This window comes from Indicator indicator, chromosome 28 (genome assembly GCF_027791375.1).
Source record: "Indicator indicator isolate 239-I01 chromosome 28, UM_Iind_1.1, whole genome shotgun sequence".
In the NCBI taxonomy this organism is placed as follows: Eukaryota; Metazoa; Chordata; class Aves; order Piciformes; family Indicatoridae; genus Indicator; species Indicator indicator.
The window spans coordinates 12,490,713-12,512,397 of NC_072037.1; the positions used below are offsets into that span (position 1 = coordinate 12,490,713).

Below are 21,685 nucleotides of genomic sequence, written 5' to 3' on the forward strand. Positions count from 1 at the left end.
CCTCAGCTTAGTTTGAAAGACCTCAGCTAAGGTTTCTAGTAGGAATTGTCAGACAGTTGCCCCACACCACCCCAGACCAGCCCCATTTCACCCCACCCTAGGGGGCAGCTCCCCCTGCTCTTTGAGGGGGACACAATGTGTGTCCCTCTCATGCCATGCTTTCCAAGGTGGGCAGCAATCTGTTCTGTTAGGAATTTTTAATGGCTACAGTTCTGGGCAGGTGGCACCAGCTAAAAAAAAAAAAAAATAAACCCAACAAACAGGGTTGAAGGGAGAGCAGGAGCAGGGAGGCTGAGCCACAGCTTCAGCAGCAGTGGGCATAGAGCAGAGGGTTGGTATTGCTTTAGCAGCAGCAGGAGAGCTTGGTGTTGATTTGAGCCATGAGGGGGCAAGGGGCTGTGATTCCCTGCCCCAAATCCTGGTGCCCTCTCGCTGCTGTGGAGCTTTGCTCTCAAGAGTTGGCTTTGGGCAGCCAGAGGGGAGCTGCTTCAAGATCATCCATGGGCTCCAGCCTGGGGACTTCATTTCTGCTCCTACAGGAGCAGGAGTGGCCTCTGCTGCTACCTGAAGTCACAGCACAGGGTGGGCTGGGCAAGGAGCTGGCTCTGCTGCCTGCCTGGCTCCCGTGAGAGCATGGGGGACAGGCACATACCTTGCCTTTAAAGGCCATGCAGCCACCGACCTCTGCCACCGCTGGGAGCACCAGTGGCTCCCAGCTGCCCAGGCTGGTGCCACCAGCAAGTTCCTCTCCAGTGGGGAGGGTGTTTGGGTGCTGCTGCCAGGCTGTGGGTGATGCCACTGCAAGTGGCAGCTCCTCCACCTCCCTGCCTGCTGCGTTGCTGGGACCTTGCAGTGCCCTGGGGCAGGGGAGCAGCAGGAGCAGAGCTGCTTTTAGCCTGTATCAGGCAGAGGATGCCTCCACCTGCCTGCCAGGAGCAGGGTAAGAGTCCAGCTTTGCTTCTGCTGGGCCCCAGTTTGCTTTCCCTGCTGGGAGCTCCCTTCCCCGGGAAGCAGGCAAGCTCCATGTCCTCCTAAAGCTCCTGTCCCAGCCTGGCTGTAACCACAGCACATGAGCCTTGCACTGCCAGGTGCAGCAGGACCAGCTTCCAGCATGTGTGTGGTGGCCTCTGCCATCTCTTCCCAGGGCAGGAGGGTCCTGCTGGGTGTCACACCCTTGGTGAGTGACATTCTGGTAAGTTGTCCCTCCCCACTGTGCTATGCTGAGGAGGGAAGGAGGAATGCAGGGACATGCTGTGGAGGAGATCTGTGATGGTTCTTCCTTCCCTCCATGGTGAGAGGCCAACCCTGTGAGCTCCATCTCCTGTCCAGCAGCAGTCCCTGGGAGCTGATCGTCCCTCCCTGAGGACAGAGCCCTGGGATGCTGAGCCTGAACTGTATGGATGAGGACCTGGGGAGTGGAAGAGTATGGAGGCCAGCGTGGGGAGCAGCAGGAGGGATGGATGCTGGTGAACAGGGGGTGCCCTGCACTCTGCTGTTCCCTCTGCACAAAGCTGATGGGGCAGCAGCCACGGATCCATCACTGCCATTTGGAGCAGCCCTCAGGGAGGCTCCGCAAAATGTCCTCCAGGTTCTTCTTGTCGGCCCTGATCTCAGCCAAGTCACTCTCAACTGCCTGGATCTGCTCCTGCTGCCTCACTGCTTCCTCCTGCAGCAGGCTGAGCTGCCCAGCCAGGGCTCCTGGGGTGCCCAGGCGCTGCCACAGCTGTGCCAGCTCCAGCTGCCCGGCGCTCAGCACTGCCTCCGCCTGTGCCGACGGCTCCAGCGTCCCTGGGCAGGGGAGAGGACGTGGGGGAGAGGCTGAGACCCAGGCAGGAGAGCTGCTGGATGTGCTCCAGGGAATCAGGCCCTTGGCATCAGGTGAGTTACAGGCAGCAGGTGCAGTGGGGCATGGAGACACCATGCAGCTTCCCAGCGATCACAGAGAAGCAAATAGGGCTCTGGCTCCATCTCTCTGATGGGTGGAAGATTTCCATCCCTTTGCAAAACTCCTTGGCTACAAGGGTCCTGGAGTGCTCAGAAGTGTACCCAGAGGATCAAAGCAAAAGGAGCTGGAGCAAAACCAACCAGCAACAGGGAGGGAACCCAGCCATGAATATTCCTCAGCTTCAAAAGGGTCCTGAGCCCTTGACCCAGCCCTGCTCCTCCTGGAGATGCCAAGGGAGACCATGAGCACATTCAGTAAGCCCCAGTCCCTTCTGCAACAGGGCTTTCCTCAAGGCATGAGTCCCTGAGAAGCTTTGCTAGGAGCCTAAGGGATCTCAGCCAAAGGGCACCCAGCTCAACCTGGGTGGCTAGCAAGCAGGAGAGCCAACAGCAGTGAGCAGGAGAGCCCCAGTCCCTGCCAGCCTGGCCCCACCCAGGACCCTGCACCCCACTCCCACCCAGACCTCACCTAGGCTGCTCAGCAGGTTGTTCAGTGTCTCAATGTCTGAGAGGAGCGACCCCCGGGCTTGCTGGAGACTCTTTGCCATCTCACTCACCTCTGTCCCCACCTTCCAACACAGACAGACAGACACCCAGCTCAGTGACACTGCTGCCCTTGGCTGGATGGGAGTGGGAAGGGGATCCCAGGAACACCCCCAAGGCATTCCCCATACAGTGGAGCCCCAATGTTGGGCTGCTCCCAGTGCCTTGGGCTATAGGCAGAGCCCCATGCAGGCTCTGGAGGACACAACCTGCCCGAGGGGACCTGGCTTACCTGGTGGGCATCTTGCAGGTCCCTGCTGAGCTTCTCAGCCTCACGCTGCTGCCGGGAGAGCTCCTGCTGGGTCCGGTTGGCACGCGTGGCGAGCTGCTGGGCATGCTGGTGGCTCTGCTTGCTCTGCTGCAGCACAGCCTGTGCCCTCTGCAAAGGCAGGGGGACGACATGGGGACATGCAGGGGGATTGTGGCTGGCTCCAAGCCTCTGGAGCCCTGGTTGGCTTCATCCTCCTGGTCACCCCCCACATCCCTCTGCTCAGACCTTGGTGGTCTCGCCAGAGATTTGCTCAGCCTCCCTGGCTGTCCTCTGGGCTGCAGTGGAGATGGACAAGGAGCTTCCCAGTGCCCTCTCTGCCTGTTTGATCTTCCTCTGGGCCTCCACCACCACCCTGTTCCGTACCACTACCATCCTCCTGTGCAGGGCAGCCTGGGCCTTCTGATGCCCCAGCACCTTCCTCATGCCTGTGGGGACAACCCAGATGTCACCAAACTGTCCCTTTCTCCTCTTAGCACCCAGAGCTGGTGTGGTGAGAGCCAGGCTGGGGCTGGAGATGCCCTGGCTGGTGCCTTTTACCTTCCAAGCTGGTCAGGAGGGACTCTGTGTCGGAGAGCACAGCTTTGCCATGTGAGACAGCCAGGGTAGCCATGCCATGGGCAGAGCTAGCCCGGTCCTGCAGCTGGGGAGAGAAGAGAAGTGAGGCTGGGGAGGAGGCAAAGAGCTGGGAAATGTGGGTCCCAGCCTGGCAAAAGACCTCCTTGGGAGATTCAAAAGCTGGAAGGAAAGTGTCTCCCAAAATATCCACTCCAGACCCCTGGGTGCAGACATGGTCCCTCTGGTCTCTGGAGCAGCAGGCATGGGGCTCACCCACCCCACTGTGCCCTGCTTGGGAGGCAGGAGAGGGACACCCCCAGTGTGCCCACAGCTCCAGCTAGGACAGCAGGTCCCCAGAGCTTATTCTCAGGGACACCCCATGGGAGTGAGCAGCAACTACCTGCTGGAAGCCACGAGTCCTGTGCAGCTCCTGCCGCAGCCTGGCTGCCAGAGCCTGGGACACCTCCACAGCCTTCCGAGCCAAGGGCTCCTGTGCGTCCACTGCCAGCTCCAGCGCTGCCAGCTCCTGTGCCAGGGCACCAGCCTGCACTGGCAGTGCCTGCTGTGGGGTCAGGGATGCCAAAGGTTCCATGAGAGCATCTCCCAGCCCAGAGGCAGCACTGCCTGGTGGGCAAAGCAGAGGGTAGGGGTGCATGGAGGAGCCTCAGCGTGGGCACTGCTCACCTGCCCCAGAGCAGCCACCTGCAGAAGTTTCTTGGCCATGTCTGCATTTTCCTGCTGCACTGCTGTGAAAGCTCTCCTGGCCTCTGCTGCCACCTCCACCACGCTAGCATGCAGCTCCTCCTGTGCCCGCTGCATTTCCTCATACCTACATGGACAGAACACTGTGGTCACCTGGGGCCCTCTGCTCTCTTGAAGGGTGGAGATGACAGCTTGGGACCTGGCCCCAGACACAGATGGATGGGGAAGCACTGGGGCAAAGGGCCTGAGACACCCCCAGCACGGCCTTGGCTTTCTGCTTTGCCATGCTGTGGTGCAATGAGTTGGACCAGGCTCAGCAAGTCCCTGCAGGGCAGATGCCAAATTGCAATGACCAAGTCCTGTGACAGGAACCTGGCCAGAAGCCAGGGGCTGTAGTGCCCTCCCATCCCTCTCCTTGGTGCCAACCCCCCTTGTTGTCAGTCTCTCACCCAGCCTCCAGCTGTGCATCCCCCATGGCACTGCCCTGCAGCAGGCTCTGCAGGAGCTGGCAGCTGGCGTTGGAGGCACGCAGAGCTCTCCCCACCACCACCTCCACCTGTGCCACGGTGTCCTCCTGGCTGCAGGGACAAGGACAATGAGAGATGATACCAGGATTGGTCTCCCTGGGAGAAGAGCAGCCCCATCCCACAGCCCCAGCCAGGCAGGCAGCTGCCTGGGCACCCTGGAACCAGTCATGGTCAGGCTTGTGCAGACCCTCTGCAATGGGGACCATGGAATCCAGGCTCAGGGGTCCCACATCTCCATCCCCCTCTGCAATCGCTGAGCAGAGAGCTGGGAGGGAGAGGAGGGTCCCAGCATGGGAGCTGTCCTGGTTGGCACAGCCCATGGCGTGTGGCTCCAAGCAAACCTCTCTGCCAGTGCCTTTGCCTCCAGGGCCCGGCGGCTCCAGTTGGTGGGCAGCTGAGGGATTTCCTGGGGAATCTCCTTGAAACACAAACAGCAGCAGTGAGCCCCCAGCAGGGAGCAGGGACCCCCAGATCCCAGCAACTCAGCACCAACGAGAACCTCCCGAAAGGGCTGGAGGAGATTTGCAAAGAGAAGCAAGCGAGGGCGCCTCCTGACCAGCTGAGGAAGGGCTGTGCCCACACGGACCCCAGGCTCGGCCGCTCACCCACTCTGCTGGTCACATCCCACCCCACCAGTCCTGCCCATTCTGCCCCTCAGGATGGCCACCACTCCCCACCCCAGGAGCCCGGGGCCAGTGGGACCCTCACCATGGTAGCCAGGGTGTCCGCAGCATGCAGGAGCTCCTGCTGTGCCGACTGCAGCGCGGCCCCCACCTCCCGCAGCAGGACGCAGGTCTTGGTGTGTCCGTGCCCAGAGCAGCTGGTGGCCCGGCTGGCATTGCTGAGGTGGCCCTGGGCAGTGCCCAGTGCCCCTGCCAGCCACCCCACCTGTGCCAGGAGGGCAGCTCGGGCACCTGTGGGCAGCACAAGCAGCACTTTGCTGGAGCTTGGGGCTCCCTGTTTGATGTGGGGCTGCCCTATGACCAAGCACCCCCAAGCATCCCCTCTGCTGCCTGCTCATGAGAGGACAGAGGCCCCCCAGATGCTCAGGGATGCAGCACCCAAAGGGCACCCCAGTAATGCCCATTACCAGCTGCACCAAAGCCTCATGGGTGCACCCCTGGGGTGCCCTGCCCTCCACAAAGAGGCAGGACCCCCATAGCTGCCCCCCCAGTCTCAGTCACCCCATTGCCCACCCTTAGCCCAGTGCTGACCTGGGACCTCCTAGCACCCACCCAGCACATCACAGCACCCTATGGGGGTGGGGAGTCCCCTAGAGAGGTGACATGGAGAAGGGGTGCCCCCCATGACAGTGGGGTCCCTGTACCTTGCAGGAGGTGGGGGCTGGGCAGCCCATCCCCCCGGGGTGCATCTCCCAGCATGAGGAAGTGGCCTGGGCGGGCATCACAGCCTGGTTTTTGCAGCCATTCCTCCATCTCCTGCAGCCTGGCCTTCAGCTGGGCAGCCTATGAGTGAGACATGGGGGGGGGGAGGGACAGTGAGGCAGTGTGGGCACCAGGGTGCCCAGCTGGACAGGGCACAGGCTGTACCTCGTCCTTCACCAGCCCGTAGCAGGCAGGACACTGCTGGCAGCGGGAGCTCCGTGAGTCAAGGAAGAAGTTGGCCTGGCACTGGTCACACTTGTAGCCCACAAAGCCAGGCTGGCAGAGGCAGGTGCTGTTCTCATGGCACTGCAGGGTGATGGAGCCCAGTGGGGAGCAGTTGCAGGCTGCAGTGGTGGCAGAATGGTGTCATGCCATGGCTGCCAGCCCCATTTTGGGTCCAAGATGTTGTCCCCACCCCCATTACCTCGGCAGCCCCTGGCAGAGAAGCCGAAGAAGCCGTGGTGGCATCGGTCACACTGCCTCCCTGTGACACCTGGCTGGCAGGAGCACTGCCCTGTCACTGCCTGGCACCCAGGCTCTCGTGACCCCCTTGGGTGGCACTCGCAGCTGGCACCGAGAAGTGGAGGGTGAGGAGTGAATGATGGATGCAAAGAGCAGAGTGAAGGGCACAGAGCCACATCTGTCCCCTGGCAGCCCCAGGCAGTGCCCCACATACCTCTGGCACCCCACAGCAGGCTGCAGACGATAGTAGCCAGGCTGGCAGAGCTCACAGGTTCTGCCCATCACGTGTGGGAGGCAGTGGCACTGGCCCGTGCCAGGATCACAGCCCTCCAGCCCCGGGGCTGAGCCGTTGGGATTGCAATCACAAGCTACAGGAGACAAAAAAGAAACAACCAACACTTACATCCACCACGGGGCTGGCAGAGGGGCAGTGGGAACTGGCACAGTATGCAGAGCCACATCCCCCCCATCAAACAGGGCTCTGAGGCTGAGCCCTGCAGACCAGGATGTCTCCAGGGAAGGACAACAGTGGAGAGAGGGGGCAGAGGCCATTCCTGAGCAAAACGTGGGCAGGGTGGTGCTGGGTTGGGCTGATGGCTGGACTTGGATGATCTCAGAGGTCTTCTCCAACCTTAACGATTCTGACCTTGGACCATCCATCAGCACCTAAACCCTCTGGGCATCCCTCTTCACCCTCTGCCTCCGCTGCTGGGAGGACTCTGGCTGCAGTGGGACCCCCGGGGGAGCGGTGCCGGCCCCGGGGGCCGTACGTACGAGCACACTTCCCGGCGGGGTCGGGAGCCAGCGCGTCCCCGTAGAAGCCTGGGCGGCAGCTCTCGCACTGCTCCCCGGTGGTGTTGTGCAGGCAGCGCAGGCAGCGGCCGGACACAGGGTCGCAGTTCCCCACGGCGTTGGGGTCCACGTTCCCGTGGCACTGGCAGGGGACACAGGGGCGCACGGGACCCCTCTGCCCCAGGGGGTCTCCAAAAAAGCCATCGTCACAGAGCTCGCAGCGTTTTCCTGGGGAAGGTGAAAAGGTGGGGAGGGTCTGGGTGTGCCAGTGCTGGCCACAGCCCACTCAGCCCCACCTCAACCCCCCCCCAGCTCACCTCTCTGTCCCGGGGGGCAGTGGATGCAGACTACCTCCCCCTGGCCGGGCACCTCGGTGCAGGAGGAGCCGCCGGGGCAGGGGCACGGCTTGCAGTCGTCAAAGTGCCCTTCGAAGGGGTTGCCGTAAAACCCGGGGCTGCAGCGCTCGCAGGAGGGACCTTCCGTGTTGTGCAAGCACTGGCAGTGCCCTGGGAGAGGGAAAGCAGAGCTGAGGATCTGCAAAAACCCAGCTCCGAATAGCAGAGGGGACCACGGGAGGATGGAGAGCCACCTGCTGAGCGTGGCACGACACAGGGGCCGAGAGGGATGCATAGCTCCAGCCAAGGGACCGCGCTGGGATTGCTCAACCCCAACCAGGGCTTGGAATATTTTCCCTCCCTGCCCCATCCTTGCTCAAGGAAGAAAGCATTGGAGAGGACACCAGGGCCCCGGTGCCAGCCCCCTGCGCGGGGAGGAGGTGCCGCTGGCAGCACCATCACCACGCACAGAGTCTGCTGGCGCCTGCCGCAATTGGCAACACATTTCGGAGCCGCCAGGATCGTGGTTTCCAGCCTGTCCTGGCGAACCCACCAGCAGGCCAACCCAGCGCGGAGCCAGCGTGCCCCTGCGAGCCCAGCCGCTGAGTCACAGCCTCCCCGAAGGGCCTGAGAGCAGGAGGAGCTGGAAGGGTGCTGAAGGAAGCCCCTCGGCTCCGGGCAGATGCTCTCCCTCACTGGAGAGACACAAGCTGGGGGGGAGGGGTTTTTTTCACCCCATGATTTGTGGGATCAGCTCATTCCAGGAGGGTTGGGCAGGAGGGAATGGGACTTTCCCCCCACCCCCCTCCATCTCCCCCAAGCAGGCAGAGCTGGGCAGTGGAACAGAAAGGAGAAGTGAGTGGCAGGAAGGAGAGGACAAATAAATGAAAGGAAGTGTGTGGGCTGCCTCTGGCTGGCAGAGCCCAGGCTGGGACATCAGAAGCCTGGCCCCATCCCTGGGGATTGTGCTGGGGGTGCTGCCAGCTCTGGCTCTGCCAGCTGAGAGGCAAGTTCATGGAGCTGCTGCCATGTTTCTGCTGCCATGTTTCTGCTGCCAGGGCAGTGGCACTTCCTGAGCACGATGCCTCTTCCAGCCCTTCCCAAAGCTGTTGTCCCTCTTCACCGAGGGGAGCCAACCAGCAAGGACCCCTAGCTCTGTCTGGGTACCAAACTCATCATTTACCTCCCCAGTTCTTCTTGGAGCTGCTGCTTTCTGCAAGAGGTGCAGGACAGAGAGCAAGGCAGCATCTCATGAGCTGCTCATGGCTCTCATCTGCCTTTCCCAGGGGCTGGAGCTGGATTCATGCAGCAGCTCATGACAGCAGTTTGCAGACCTGGCCCCCAGCCCTGACCTGCCATCCAGACTCTGCCTGGTGGGAGAGGGGAGAGCCAACAGCCTCTGACCCACCCCAGATGCAATGAAGCTGTCCTGGAGCCTTTGCCTTTGCTTTTTCCTCCCTTCCAGCCAGTCCCTGCTGCAGTCATGCCCCTCAGAGCTGGGTCTGGAGGCAGAGCAGGACTTGGGCTGGAAGCACAAAAACCAGCTGCTCTGGTGCCTCCTGCAAGGCTGGCACCACTGTATTTTCCTGCTCTTTCACTTGTTTCTCTGCTCAGGTTTGCCCCCAGTTTGCTCCTGCCAGGCCTGTGCCAAGTCCTGCTCCACTCCTTGGACAGCAATGCTGCTGGTGAGACCCATCCTAGCAAAACCCTCTGCTTCTCTCCTGCTCTGGCCCCTGCCTCTCACCCCTCTGAGGATCAGCATCTTTCCTTTCTCCTCCTTCCAGGTCATGAAGTAGCATGAAAGCTGCCCCTCTTGTTATAAATTACCCTCATTACAGCATGTGGTTAACTACTCTGAATGTGCTCAGGAACCAGTCCCTGCAACAAACCATTGCAAGTTTTGGGCACCACAACCTCGTGGATGCTTTGGGCACCACAACCTCACAGGTGTTTGCAGCATCCCTCAGAAACAAGCAAGGTCACAATTTGTCACCCGTGCAAGTGGCCGTGGGGTGAGGGGCGGGGCTGGGGGTACCTACCCGTGACAGGGTGACAGTCTCCATGCTGGTTGCAGGCACAGGGCACACAGCTGATGAAAGGGCCACCAAAGGGGACCTCCCGTGTGAAGCCAGGGGCACAGGACTGGCAGAAGTGCCCAGTGTACCCCAGGGGACACTTGCACTCCTCCACCCACCCTGCCTGTGCCCCTGGCCCGGGGCGAGCAGATGTGAGCTGGACCTCGCTCAGGGCCAGTCTGCCTGGAGGGGAGAGAGCAGTGTGACAAAGTGCTGGCTTGTCCCCTGGTCCTGCTCTCCCCATCCTGCCTGGAAATGCTCCAGCCAGGGGTAGGAGACCCCAGAATACCTCCTGGAGAGCCCAGGGGTGTTCACAGGGAGGACCCAGCCCTTGCCCCAACACCCCCCTCCAGTGTGTCTTCTCCCTGAGAGCTTCCATGTCCCCAGCCCCATCCCAGCTTGGTCCCCACGGGGTCGATGTGTGGAGGCAACCACCTGGCACAGGACCATGGCTCACACGGAGACGGAGGGAGGTCAGGTTGGAGAGCAGGCGCTGGAAGCTGAAGGCTGAGAGCGAAGGCTCCACACCCTCCTCTGCCTCCTGCAGCCTGTTGGAGGAAGGACAGGGCCAGTCTGACAGTGCTGCAGGACAGCCTAGCTCCTGACTAGGACCCAGGCACAGTGGTGGGGACACAGCTAACTCCAAGAGAGTGGCAGGGAGTGGGGCTGGACCCCACAGCACTGGGCAGCCCAGGCAAGATGTTGGGTCCCAAACCCACCCAAGGGTCCCCAAAGCACTGTGACAGGTACCTGAAGGTGACAGCCTGCTTGCCGTGCTGGGGCTGGCTCTCACTGCTGGACATGGTGACCTCCATCCCCTCACCCTCCAGCACCAGCTGGACCTGGAGCAGGGGCACCCCAGCCTCCCTCCTGCTCCCCTGTACTCTGAGCAGCAGGGACAAGAGCTGCCCATAGCTGAGCCGCTGGTTCTGCAGAAACTTTTCTGTGAGGAGAGAGAGTAGCAAAGCCTGCAGGACGTGCTGGTGCAGTCCTGCTCTCACCAACATCACCAGGAGCCACCACCAACATCACCAGGAGCCACAGTCACCCCCCTAGACAGGACCAGCTCCAATCTGCTCTCGCAGTGGCCTGGGCCACCACTCCATCCTCAGCTCTGGGATGGAGCCCAGCATCTCACACACCCATGTGGCAGCAGGATGTCCCACTGGGCACCAGGGGTTCCCCATGGCAGAGCAGGACCCCAGGCACCCTGCACACGCCATACCTGGTGCAAGAAAATCCACCAGCTCCTCTCCATCCCACTCAGTGATGATCTCCCCATCAGCCCAACGCAGAGGCAGGTCCTTGGTGCCCAGAGCCTTGGCAGCCCAGCCCTCCAGCCCTGTGGGATGATGGATGGGTGGGTGTGTGGCACACGGTGATGGTGTATGGCTGAAAGGAGCAGCAAGACCCCACCAGCCCAGCACCAGTGGGGCACTGCTTTGGGGGAGCTCTGTACCCCCTCCCAAGACTCTCCAGGGTCTTGCAAGGGGACAGCCCTTTGTAACCTGCTGCTCCCCACTGAGGCTCTGTGCTCTCAAACACTGGAGTGTGGCCTTAGACACCCCCCAGCTGTTTATTTGCTTAGATTGGGAGGAAATTATTATCTTTAAACTTTTGCCCCCCTGCCTGGGCTGCGGTTCCAGCATGGCTGTGGGCTGGGGAGCTCAGGAAGCCCAGGAGGAGCCGGGGTGTAACTGCATGAACTTGGTTTCCTTTGCAAGTCATTTAACCCCTTCCTGACTCCCCGGGGTTATTTCTTCCAGCCCCCGGCACCTGCAGGATGAACGCTTGGAAATCTCTCGAGTGGGCTGCACTCAGTAATCAAATCCTCCCAAATCTGGACCCTTTCACACAGCACAGGAAGCTCCCAGTGGGTTGGGGAGCAGTTTGGGGACTGGGGCTTTGGGAGGGGGTGGGAGGCTGTGCCTCACTTTGCTCAGCCTTTTGCAACCCAGCCCAGGGTTCTGCCAAACCTGTCCCTAAAGGAGCAGCCCCAAATTGGCTGCGTGAAGGGTGGGAAAAAAGCCTCAGTTTAAAGCCTGGCTCCATCTCAAGGCTGTGGAAGTGCTTCCAGCATGGCAGCAGTTGGCAGCACGGTTTAGAGGCAGTTGGGATGAGTCTTTTCCTGCTGTGTTAGCATCCATCTGCTCGCTGGTACACACCCTGCCGGGCTGCAGGCCAGGCAAGGGAGCTGGGCAAGGGGTGCCCGTCCCCTGCTGGGGTGCGTGTGGGGGTCTCGGCGAGCTGCGGGCTGCGGTGTTGGCCGCGGTAAGTGCGGGGGCAGGGCTGCACAGGTCACGCTGTGCGGCAGATGGCAGGGTTTCCCCGAGCATCCCGCAGCACCCAACCCTGCCACGCACAGCCCGGCTACAGCCGGACAAGGGCATCCCATCCGCTCCTCCAGCTGCCCTGCCCCGTCCCGGCCGAGGGTGGGGAGAGGAGGAAATAAAGGGGAAATTGCCCACCCGGCTCCATCCTATCCTTTTTTGTCTTTCTGAGCTGTTTTTTAGTGCTCCAGAAGTCCCAAATGTGATGGGAGGGACATGCCTGGCCCTGCAGCTCTCCCCGAGTCATGCACAGCCCTGGGAGAGGGTTGGCACGGAGGGATGGCACAGGGTGCCAGGGACAGCCTGTCTCCACAGAAGCTAGGGGCAAAGTAGAAGCCAGGCAGTGAAAACCACCTCCAACCATCACCACCAGGCAGCTCCAAAGGTGGATGCAGGATGCTCATCCCCAGCCTTCCCAAACTGCTGGAGGTTTGGTTTTTTTTTGGCTGGAGTTGGCACAGCTCTTCCCCCTCTTTGTCCAGGGCTGGGGTCCATACCTTGGCTGAAGTCAGAGTGGATGTAGGTCACCTCATAGCCATCTGCCACTGTGCAGGCACTGGAGTGGCCATAGCAGAAGCAGCTGCTGCAGCCAGCAGGGTTGTGAGGCTGCAGGTTAAACCAGCCCGGCTGGCACCTGGGCACAGGGAGGAAACAGGAGCAAGTGACACAGGGCAGGCAGAGCCACAGGAGACTGCAGCAGCATCCTGGGGGGGGTAACATTAGTGGCAGCTCTGAGTGAGCCCAGTTACAACAGTCCTGAGGGATGCAATCCCATGGCCTGGCCAGGCAGCCAGAGCCTCTGCAGGGAGTGACCCAGCAGGATTCCCACTGGAGAGCCCCTGCCAGGGGTGGGGTGTGGGGACTGGGGAAGCAGCAATGCCCCACGGGACTGATCCCAGTCTGGAAAAGAGCAGTGGTCCTGTCCCCATCCCGTGGTGCTCACCTGTTGCACAAGTGTCCCTCCACGCTCTCCTTGCAGGTGCAGTGCCCTGTGTTGGGGTCACAGGTGCCCACGCTGCCCACGGGGTCACAGCTGCAGGGTCTGGATGGGGTGAGATGAAGGCTTGAGGTGAGCCCTGGTCCTGTCCTGCTGCTCCTGCCGGGGCTGGGCTCCTGCTCACCTGCAGCCCCCCTGGCTCAGGCTGTGGTAGCCATCCTTGCAGCGCTCACACTTCCAGCCTGTCACGTTGGCTTTGCAGAGGCAGGTCCCAGAGCTGTCACACTGGGGCTGCAGAGAGCCTGCGGGGACCCCGGCCAGCCCCTGAGGCTCAACCCCAGCCAGGGAGAGACGCGGGGGGAGAGGTGGGGAGACGTTGGGCAAGGGCAAACCAACCAAACCCACCCCTCTCAGCCAAGCCGTGAGCGGGGCAGGGGTTCCGCAGCAGGACCCTGCTGGGCTCCGCGCCACGCACCTGTGGGGTGGCAGTGGCAGGGCTGGCAGGCTGCCCGCTGCTCCCAGCGGTAGTAGTTATGCCGGCAGCGCTCGCAGTGGGGGCCGTCCGTGTTGTCGCGACAGTTGAGACAGTGGCCCCCGTGCCCGGTGCGGCGATACAGCTCCCGGTCGTAGAAGCACTCGTCCGAGCGGCCGCTGCAGTTGCAAGCTTGGGAAGGGAAGGCAGGAAGAAGCGGTTGGCACCTAGGAGGGCACAGGGGGTTAAAGCAGCCTTCCTAGGCGGGGTTCATGAGCCGGAGAGGCTGCTGGGCTCAGCGGCGCAAGCTTTTGGCAATGCCTCTGCCATCGGGGGCAGAGGTAGGTGCCCCACGCACGGAGCAGCACCCACGGGGTAAGGAAAACCTCGGGGTGATGCTGTGAAGCGGGGGTGGGGGTGGGGTGGCAAATCCTCCCCCCCTGCCCAGAGCAGCCTTACAGAGTGGAGCTGGAGCTTGCTTCCCGTGCAGGCAGGGCAGGAACTGCTGGATGAGCCAAGGCAGCACCAGCACAGCCTCTCGGGGCCGGGCACACCGTGGCCACGCAGCCAGCCTGGGCCATACTCACGGAGACACTCGTTGGCAGCCTGGGCGGTGCCACGAGCCCAGGGCCGGTCCTGGTGGAAGGGCTGGCAGCGCTCGCAGTCGATGCCAGCCGTGTTGTGCTGGCACACACACGCCAGGTGCCCAGCCCCGTCCGGAGCGCACTCGCTGGCGTGGCCGTTGCATTTGCACCTGCAGCGAGACCCCGGCGTGGGGGTGAGCCACTCGGGACCAGCGTGGGCAGGAGCTGGCAGCAGAATGATGCCCAGGCTGTGCCTGCTGCAAGCCCAGCTCGCCTGGGGTGGCTGTGGGGCAGAAAGCAGCTTGGGCTGTGCTGTTGTCAGGGCCACCCCCAGCGTGTCCCCAAGGCGCTCCCAGTCCAGCCAGCTGGGAGGTCACACGCTGAGGGTGGCCCCTGGGAGATGCTAACCAGCTCCAGCTGCTGGGGCCCGGGAGTGTGAGATGACAGCGATAGGGGCTGCTGGCCGGCTGGGAGCAGGGCAAGCAGCAAACACTGGGATGGAGAATTCCCACTCCTCCCAGCCTGGGAAGGGCATGGGCAGCACAGCCCATGGGGCAGCACTGAGTGGGTACCACCACTCTCCCTGGCCCACATCAGGTCTCTCATCCTGCCAGCAAGCTGCTCCAGCTCCTAAGGATGCAGCCATGCCAACTTCAAGCTCCTCCAGCAGCCTCCATAGCTTCAAGGCATGTCTCTGCTAGCACCTCAGGACCTCTCTTTTACCACACCCAGGGACCAAGCAGAAGGAGAAACATAAACCATTAAAAGCCATGGGGCTGGGAGGGTGCAAATCAAATCCAGGTGGTGGCAAATGGAGAGGGCCTGGGGGAAAAGATCTCCTTTGTGCACAGCTCAAAGGCTCTGAGTTTTGTCACCCATCTCTGCAATGCCAGCTCTGGTTTGCAGATGGAGGAAGCCGCATCTGAGCAGTTTGCCCCAAAAACACATCCAAAAAAGACTGAGGTGGGAAGCAACTGCCCCAGATCCCAGCCCCATGACCCTGGAAAGGTCTTCTCACTTCTGCCCTCACCCTGGTCTGGTTGCCCCTCACCTGCCACCGACAGAGAAGTCGGAGATGGCATAGTAGTACGACTGCAGCACCTTGGGGTCCTTGAAGATGTCATCACCAAAGGTGTTGAGCCGGTTCAGGGAGATGAGCAGGTCAGTGACTGTCACCCACTCCTGCAGGGGACACAGGCAGAGCATCTTGCCCAGGGGTCTGGGCCAGCAGCTCCCCACCCAGACCGAGATGCACCCTGCACCTTTTCTCAGAGGGATGCCAGGACATTAATGCACCTGCTGCTGGGTGACCCTACACCCACCCCACACCCACCCCCACAGCAGCACCCACCTGCAGCACAGGGCTGGTGTCAAAGTTGTAGGCGCTGGGGCGTCCCTCCAGGGTAGAGAAGGCCACATTGCCCCCGCTCAGAGGGGAGATGTCACTGAACTCATCAGTGCAGAAGGCCACCTGCTCGTCCTCCCCCGGCCGCAGAAAGTGGCGCAGGGGTCTGCCATAGGTCTTCTGGCAGGAGGCACTGTAGAACTGGAAGGGCACCCAGGGCCCCTGGGCATGGCTGCGCTTGTAGATGGCAAAGCTCTCGGGGCGGCTGGTGTGGAACTTCAGCCTCACGTAGGTGATCTCGTAGGCTTTGCCTAGAGACAGACCCACCACCACCACATCACCCTCTCCTGACCACCCAATGGGCACCACAGCCTGTGCCAGAGATGGAATTATCCCAACACACAGCAGGATATAATTCCAGTGCATGGTACCTGAATATGCCAGTGCCTGAAGGGGGCTACAGGAGAGCTGGGGAGAGGCATTTTACAAGGAGTGATAGTATGAGGGGTGATGGAAGCTGGAAGAGGGGAAATTGAGACTGGAGATGACGAAGAAATTCTTTCTAATGAGGGTCGGGAGACACTGGAGCAGGTTGCCCAGGAAGGATGGGGTTGTCCCCTCCCTGGAGGTGGTCAAGGCCAGGTTGGATGGAGCCTTGAGCAACCTGGGCTGGTGTGAGGTGTCCCTTTCCATGGCAGGAGCTTGGAACTGGATGATTTTTGGGGTCCCTTCCAACCCAAACCATTCCATGAATCTATGATTCCATGATCCCTGCTGTTCCCCTCTCCCTACCACAGCTAAGAAGGGAAATCACCATCCAGCTGCCCTTAACCAGCTCCAGCCCAAACCCCATCCAGGTCCAAGCTGGCTCTCACCCACTGTACGGATGCACCACGCTGGTTGCACAGGCAAGGAGCCACTGCAAACCAGGCTCCACAGGAAAAGAGTCAGGCCCACAGCACTGAGAGCAGCCCCAGTACCACAGGGATGGGAAGAGGTGGAAAGAGTCAAGGCCAGTCCCTTCCTCCCCGGGAGCTGCATGCTGGGAGCTGCCATCGATGCTGTCTTTGCTGGGATGAACACAAAGGAAGGCCAACAGTCCCTGGGGTGGCTGGCACAGCTCTGGAAGCACTTGAAAGAATCAGCAGACAGAGGAGCAGAAAACACCAAAGTGAACATCAGAGCCACTTAATTGCCAGAGATGAAGGACCAGCTCAAAGCCTGCACTGCTCCAGAACAGCACCGCTCCTCGCAGAGCAAAACAATTAGCTGGAAGGTTTTGGCTTTATTTGAGAAGATAATGAGTTGGGAATGTTGGAAGGGTTATTCCAGGACTAGGAAAACAAGGCTTTAATTGGGCCCAGATGAATAGTGTCGCATGTGTGCCGCCACTGTGCTGGGAGGGGCAGAGCCAAGCCCAGCTACCGGCACCGGGAGCGGCAGCTGCCTCCCATCAGGGACACGGAGAGCACCCAGGGAAGGGGCCAGACCCACTCACAGCCCACCCAGAGATGCTGATGGCCAAGAAAGGGCTGCCACAAGGTTGTCTCTCCACCCCTTGTGCCCCCACACAAATCCACCTCCCTCTGGAACCTCTGCAGGCTGGGGGTGCCCCTGCCCTGCATCCTGTGGTGGGAGCAGGAGGATGCCTTGCAGACGCCGGTTCCCAGACAGTGTGGTCCCAGAGGGATGTCAACCAAAACAGTGGGGTCAGGGCTGTCACCTCCCGGAGCAGTTTCCTCTGGGAGAGGAAGGGAGCTCAGCACTGAATCAATAAACAGCCCCAAACAAGAGGAGGGGGAGCGGTTGGGCTGGGGGAGCCCCATTTTGGTGCCTGCAGCTGGGATGGAGGAGGCTTGCTGCCCTGGGGAGCCATCCCAAGGGAGCACATGCTTGTCCCAGACAGGCCTTGGAATCAGCCAAATTCTGCTGAGGAAAAAACCCAGACATCCAGAAAATAACCCAGGCTGGTTGTCTGCCCTTCCCTGCTAGGGGTAGTAGGCTGGGTCCCAAAGCCAGGCCTGCTGTGGGACAGGGGTGCTGGGAGGGTGCAGGAGCAGCAGAGGGTAACAGCCCCGGGAGCCCTGGATGCTCTCCCAGCTGTGTTCACCTGCCTCCCACTGAGCCCAGGCTGCAGCTCCTACCCTGCCAGAGGCTGCAGACAGAGGGTTTGGAGAGAGGAGCATGCAGCATGGTCACATCATCTACATGGAATCAGGGAGTTGTTTGGGTTGGAAGAGACCTTTAAAGATCATCCTAAGACCACCACCGCCATTAAACCATGTCCCAAAGTGTCCACATGCCCTCAGGCACATCCAGCATCCCAAGCCTCAGCCCTGGGAGCCTACCACAGGCTCACATCCCATAGGAAAATCAGAGTTTGGGGCTACAGAGGCAGGCCCTGCCTGATCTGGAGATCAGAGAGCTGCCAGGAGCAGTCCTGGTGCCTGCTGCCTCTGAAAGCCTGCAGATATTTTAGGTTGCTCCCTGATGCCTGGCAGGGAAAAGGCAGCAGCCAGAGGCACTCAGGGCTATCGATCAGCTCCCAGCCCACAGCACTGCAACAGCACCAGCTGAGGAGAGAGATTTAAGGCAGGATCATCTAATTAATGCCAATCAACAGCACACAGGCAAGCACAGGGCTTGTCCAACCCATTGGGTAGCTCACTTGATAAGCTCCCCAGGTCACCAGGCTGGAGAACCTACCAGAGACCTGACTGAGGGCTGCCAGGGCACACTGTGGGGGTCCAAAACCCAATTACTTGGTGGAGCTCAGGAGTGAGGACTCATCCTGGGCAGTGTCCTGAGGCTGAAGGAGCCACTTGGGGCTCTGCTTCATAATCCGAGGGGAAGCATTAAGGGAGCAAGAAGAAGGTCTTGGAGCTAGGACCAGAACAGGTGCTGGTGGCTATGGGAAAGGTCAGACAGCGATGTGCTGGGCACCAAAGTGACACTTCTAGCATGGAAGGAATTTGGGGCAGGATTGGGAGCAGGGATGACAGGAGCTGGGATGGCAAAGATGGCAGGCACAGGGATTTGCAAGGACAGGAGCTGGGGTGGCAGGAGCTGGGGTGGTAGGGATGGCAAGGACAGGGAGCTGGGGTGGCAGGCTGCTTCAGCATCGCTTCTCATGCCTGGTGGGGAGCCCAGCCCCAGCCTGGACACAAGGACCAGATGTCTGCCTGCTTGCAGGGGGCTGGGAAAGCAGCGACCTCCCCTCAGCCAGGCAGCTCCTGCGTCACTGCTGGAGCAGGCACAGACTCTCCACCTCAGGGTGCCAGCAGCACAGCTCTGTGCCTCTCCTGAGTTCCACTGTCCCCCTACCAGCTCCAACTGCAGCCCCTCTGCTGCCCCCCTTGGCATGCAGATGGCAGGAGACTGCAGAGAATGAGGATTTTACAGTGCTGGCCAACAGCCAGGAAGAGTTTGGATGGCAGGAAAATGTTCAAAAACCTTTTTAAAATGCCAGGCATGCCCCGTAGGCTGAAGCACCCTCTGAGCAGGCAGCTCACAGGGTCTCTGAAACACAGTGGGCTGGGGAAACCTGCACCGGGTGTTAGCACCCCCAGAGACATCCACAGTGGTAAAACAGCACTGGCTTGGCAGCCACAGTGGGGTGGGTGCCACCAGCGGGCAGGGGTGGCCCGGAGTGGGGCCAGGGGTGGGGACCTGCCTGGCTCCTGCTCCACAAACTTGCATCATCGGCAAAAAGCAGCCTCGGGTGATGGGCAGAGCAGACCCCCAGGCAGGGCTGCTGGGAGGCAGCACAGCAGGCATGGCTGATGGCATCCTCACCCTGAAAAGCACTAGAGCTGGACTGATGGACAGGGCAGACCCTGCCTGTGCCCTCTCACTGACCTACCCACAGCACTTCATGGAGGGCATCTCCATCCTTGCACCCCCTAAAAGCCCCGGGGGCAGTCCTGTCTTTATCCCCAAACCATAACCAAGAACCAGGGGATGCAGAAGCTTCCCCCCCTGCCTCGTCTCTGCATCCAGCTCTTGATGCCCCCCCCCCCCCCCCGCTCCCAGCTTCCCTCAGGGCACCATGGTAGGTCCCGGTGGCACCTACCTAGGTGGAGGGTGATGTTGACAGAGTTGGGGTGCTGGATGCCAAAGGCCATGGACTGGCTCTGCCACCAAGTGCTCTCCTCCTGGCTGTGGAAGTCGGTGAGGAAGGAGGAGTTGTGGTGGAGCTGGGGGTCGCTGGCATCGCAGCGGTGGCACAGGGTGCTGGCGTGGCGAGCACCCATCTGCAGGCAGTAGTCCTCAGGGGGGGACCCACACGTGTTGGTGGCGTGGGCAGCCCGGCCGAAGGCAGCGTTCTCGAAGTCGGGCATGCAGCGGCGGGGCTGGCCCCGGGGGTCGTAGCAGGCGGGAGAGCCTCCAGTGCCCAGCCCCAGTAGGACCAGTAAGCAGAGCCCGGGAGGCTGTGCCATGCTGGGGCTCTCCTGGCCGGACTCTGAGCCTCCTCCGGCTGGCACGGAGGGAGCAGGCGGGACGGGATCGGGTGGGGTGGGATTGGGATGGGGTGGGTCGCGTCCCCCTGCCCGGCACCTCCTCTCGCTCCGAGGTCCATCTTGTGGAAGCTGTTGGGAATGTCGAAAGTTTCGTGTGCAAGCCCAGGGTGCGTGGTCTGGGCTTCCCTAAGGCCACTCTGGGGCAGTGGGGCTGGGCAGGATGGGGCCCCTCAAGTGGGACGCCCCCCAGACTCGTTACTTTGGGGGTGGAGGAGATTTTACCTTTGGCTTCAAGGATGGAGCTGAGCTCCTCCATTTCGCAGCCCCAGAGCAGAGCCCATGGTGATACACCCCCCACGTGGGGTGGGTTTCCTTCAGTCCGTGGGGGGTCCTCACTTTTCTCACATCCCCAAAATCAAGCAGGGATGGGGGGGAAGGCTTTGGAGCAGACTCAGCACCATCTGCTCCCCCAGCACCGATTTATGGAGACCCTACTGCTCCCCAACTCACACCAACCTGGCTGGGTTGTGGGTCTGTGACACCCTCCAGCACCTCCACGGCAGCACCCACGAATTTGGGTCCTATCCCTGCCTGCTGCTGTCCTGGACCAGGATGAGGACACATCCCTGTGGAGGCACCTCCACGGGGGGGGACAAAACCAGAGCTTCACCAGACCTCATTAGCAGCTTCTCAGGTAATGCCAATGACAGCCTGTGCCAGGGGGGATCTCTCCCGGGGCCGTGGCACCCTGCAGATTTGACCCATGGGGACAAGGGACCACAGAATGGGAGGGGTTGGAAGGGACCTCTGAAGATCACAGAGCCCAACGCCCCCTGCCAAAGCAGCATCACCTACAGGCCACACAGCAACACGTCCAGAGGGGGCTCCAAAGCCTCGAGAGAAGGAGCGGGACAGCAAATGGGATGAGGAGGAGGCTGGCATGGTGCTGCGCCCCTGGGCAGACCCTGACCCCCAGTCTGCAGGGGGCATGTTTGCAAAGTGGGGTACACAGGGGAGCGCTGTCCCTGCCCCCCCTCCCCGCTGAGCTAAACTGCCCGCAGGAGGCCTGGAAGCTTAGCCCTCATTTATAATTTATCTCCTTCCTCCCCTTCCCTTCCACCCTTATTTGTTTTCTTCCCCTCTCCGCTCACGCCGCGGGAGGAGGGCGCCAGGGGGGGCTGTGAATCAGAGGCAGGGCCGCGGCTCCCGCAGCAGCGCCGCTTCAAAGCCCCATTACCATTTATTGACCCAGGCTCTGACAGCCAGGGCTGGATCCGCTGGGAAGGGAGAGTTTCCCAGCACCAGGAGCCGTGCATCAGCTGCCTGGGGGCGGGCAGACAGTGGCAAACCCACTGCAAACCTCCAGGGAAGAAGAGAAGGGATTTGAGCTCAGTAATTGCCCTGTGCATCTGCACCACCAGTTGGAAGGGATTTGAGTCCTGCAGGGATGAGGTTTCCCAGGTGTTTTGCTTCCCCCTTGCTGCTGAGCTTGTAAACTCTGGGCAGGAGAGGCTCTCTCCTGCCATGGGTTTGCCAATTCCTTCTCCTCCTCTTTGGGATGTTACACACCCAAGAGATTCACAGATTTATAGATTTATAGCATGGATTGGGTTGGAAGGGACCTTAAAGATCATCTAGTTCCAACCCCCTGCCATGGGCAGGGACTCCTCCCACCAGCCCAGGTTGCTCAAGGCCTCATCCAGCCTGGCCTTGAACACCTCCAGGGAGGAGACATTCACGACCTCCCTGAGCAACCTGTGCCAGTGTCTCACCACCCTCCCCGGTTTCCCTGCCTGGCTCTTCCCCTCTTGCAGAGAAGTCTACATTGGAGAGTGGTGAGACCACACAACCAAGGCTGGGTGGCTGCTCAAGGGATGCACAGCAGATTCCATCAGAGCTGATGAGTGTCCCAACCCCACCTCCTCCTCCAGCACAACCCACTCAGCATGGGGAGATGCCCCATGGG

At 61.0% G+C, this 21,685-nt stretch overlaps 1 protein-coding gene across 1 annotated transcript; it reads right to left on the reverse strand.

Moving 5' to 3' along the window:
* Positions 1–1,537: 1,537 nt before the first annotated feature.
* Positions 1,538–19,856, reverse strand: LAMC3 (laminin subunit gamma 3). Its single transcript, XM_054393406.1, is given in 29 exon segments — positions 1,538–1,788; positions 2,414–2,513; positions 2,720–2,866; positions 2,984–3,183; positions 3,296–3,398; positions 3,714–3,875; positions 3,998–4,142; positions 4,465–4,593; positions 4,884–4,960; positions 5,251–5,456; positions 5,870–6,008; positions 6,093–6,271; positions 6,352–6,494; positions 6,604–6,757; positions 7,164–7,409; positions 7,499–7,687; positions 9,556–9,774; positions 10,027–10,139; positions 10,342–10,534; positions 10,817–10,933; positions 12,419–12,555; positions 12,865–12,963; positions 13,043–13,160; positions 13,334–13,522; positions 13,918–14,084; positions 14,966–15,096; positions 15,266–15,570; positions 19,332–19,773; positions 19,776–19,856. Coding segments are annotated over 29 exon segments (4,863 nt in total). The 5' UTR covers positions 19,839–19,856.
* Positions 19,857–21,685: the final 1,829 nt, after the last annotated feature.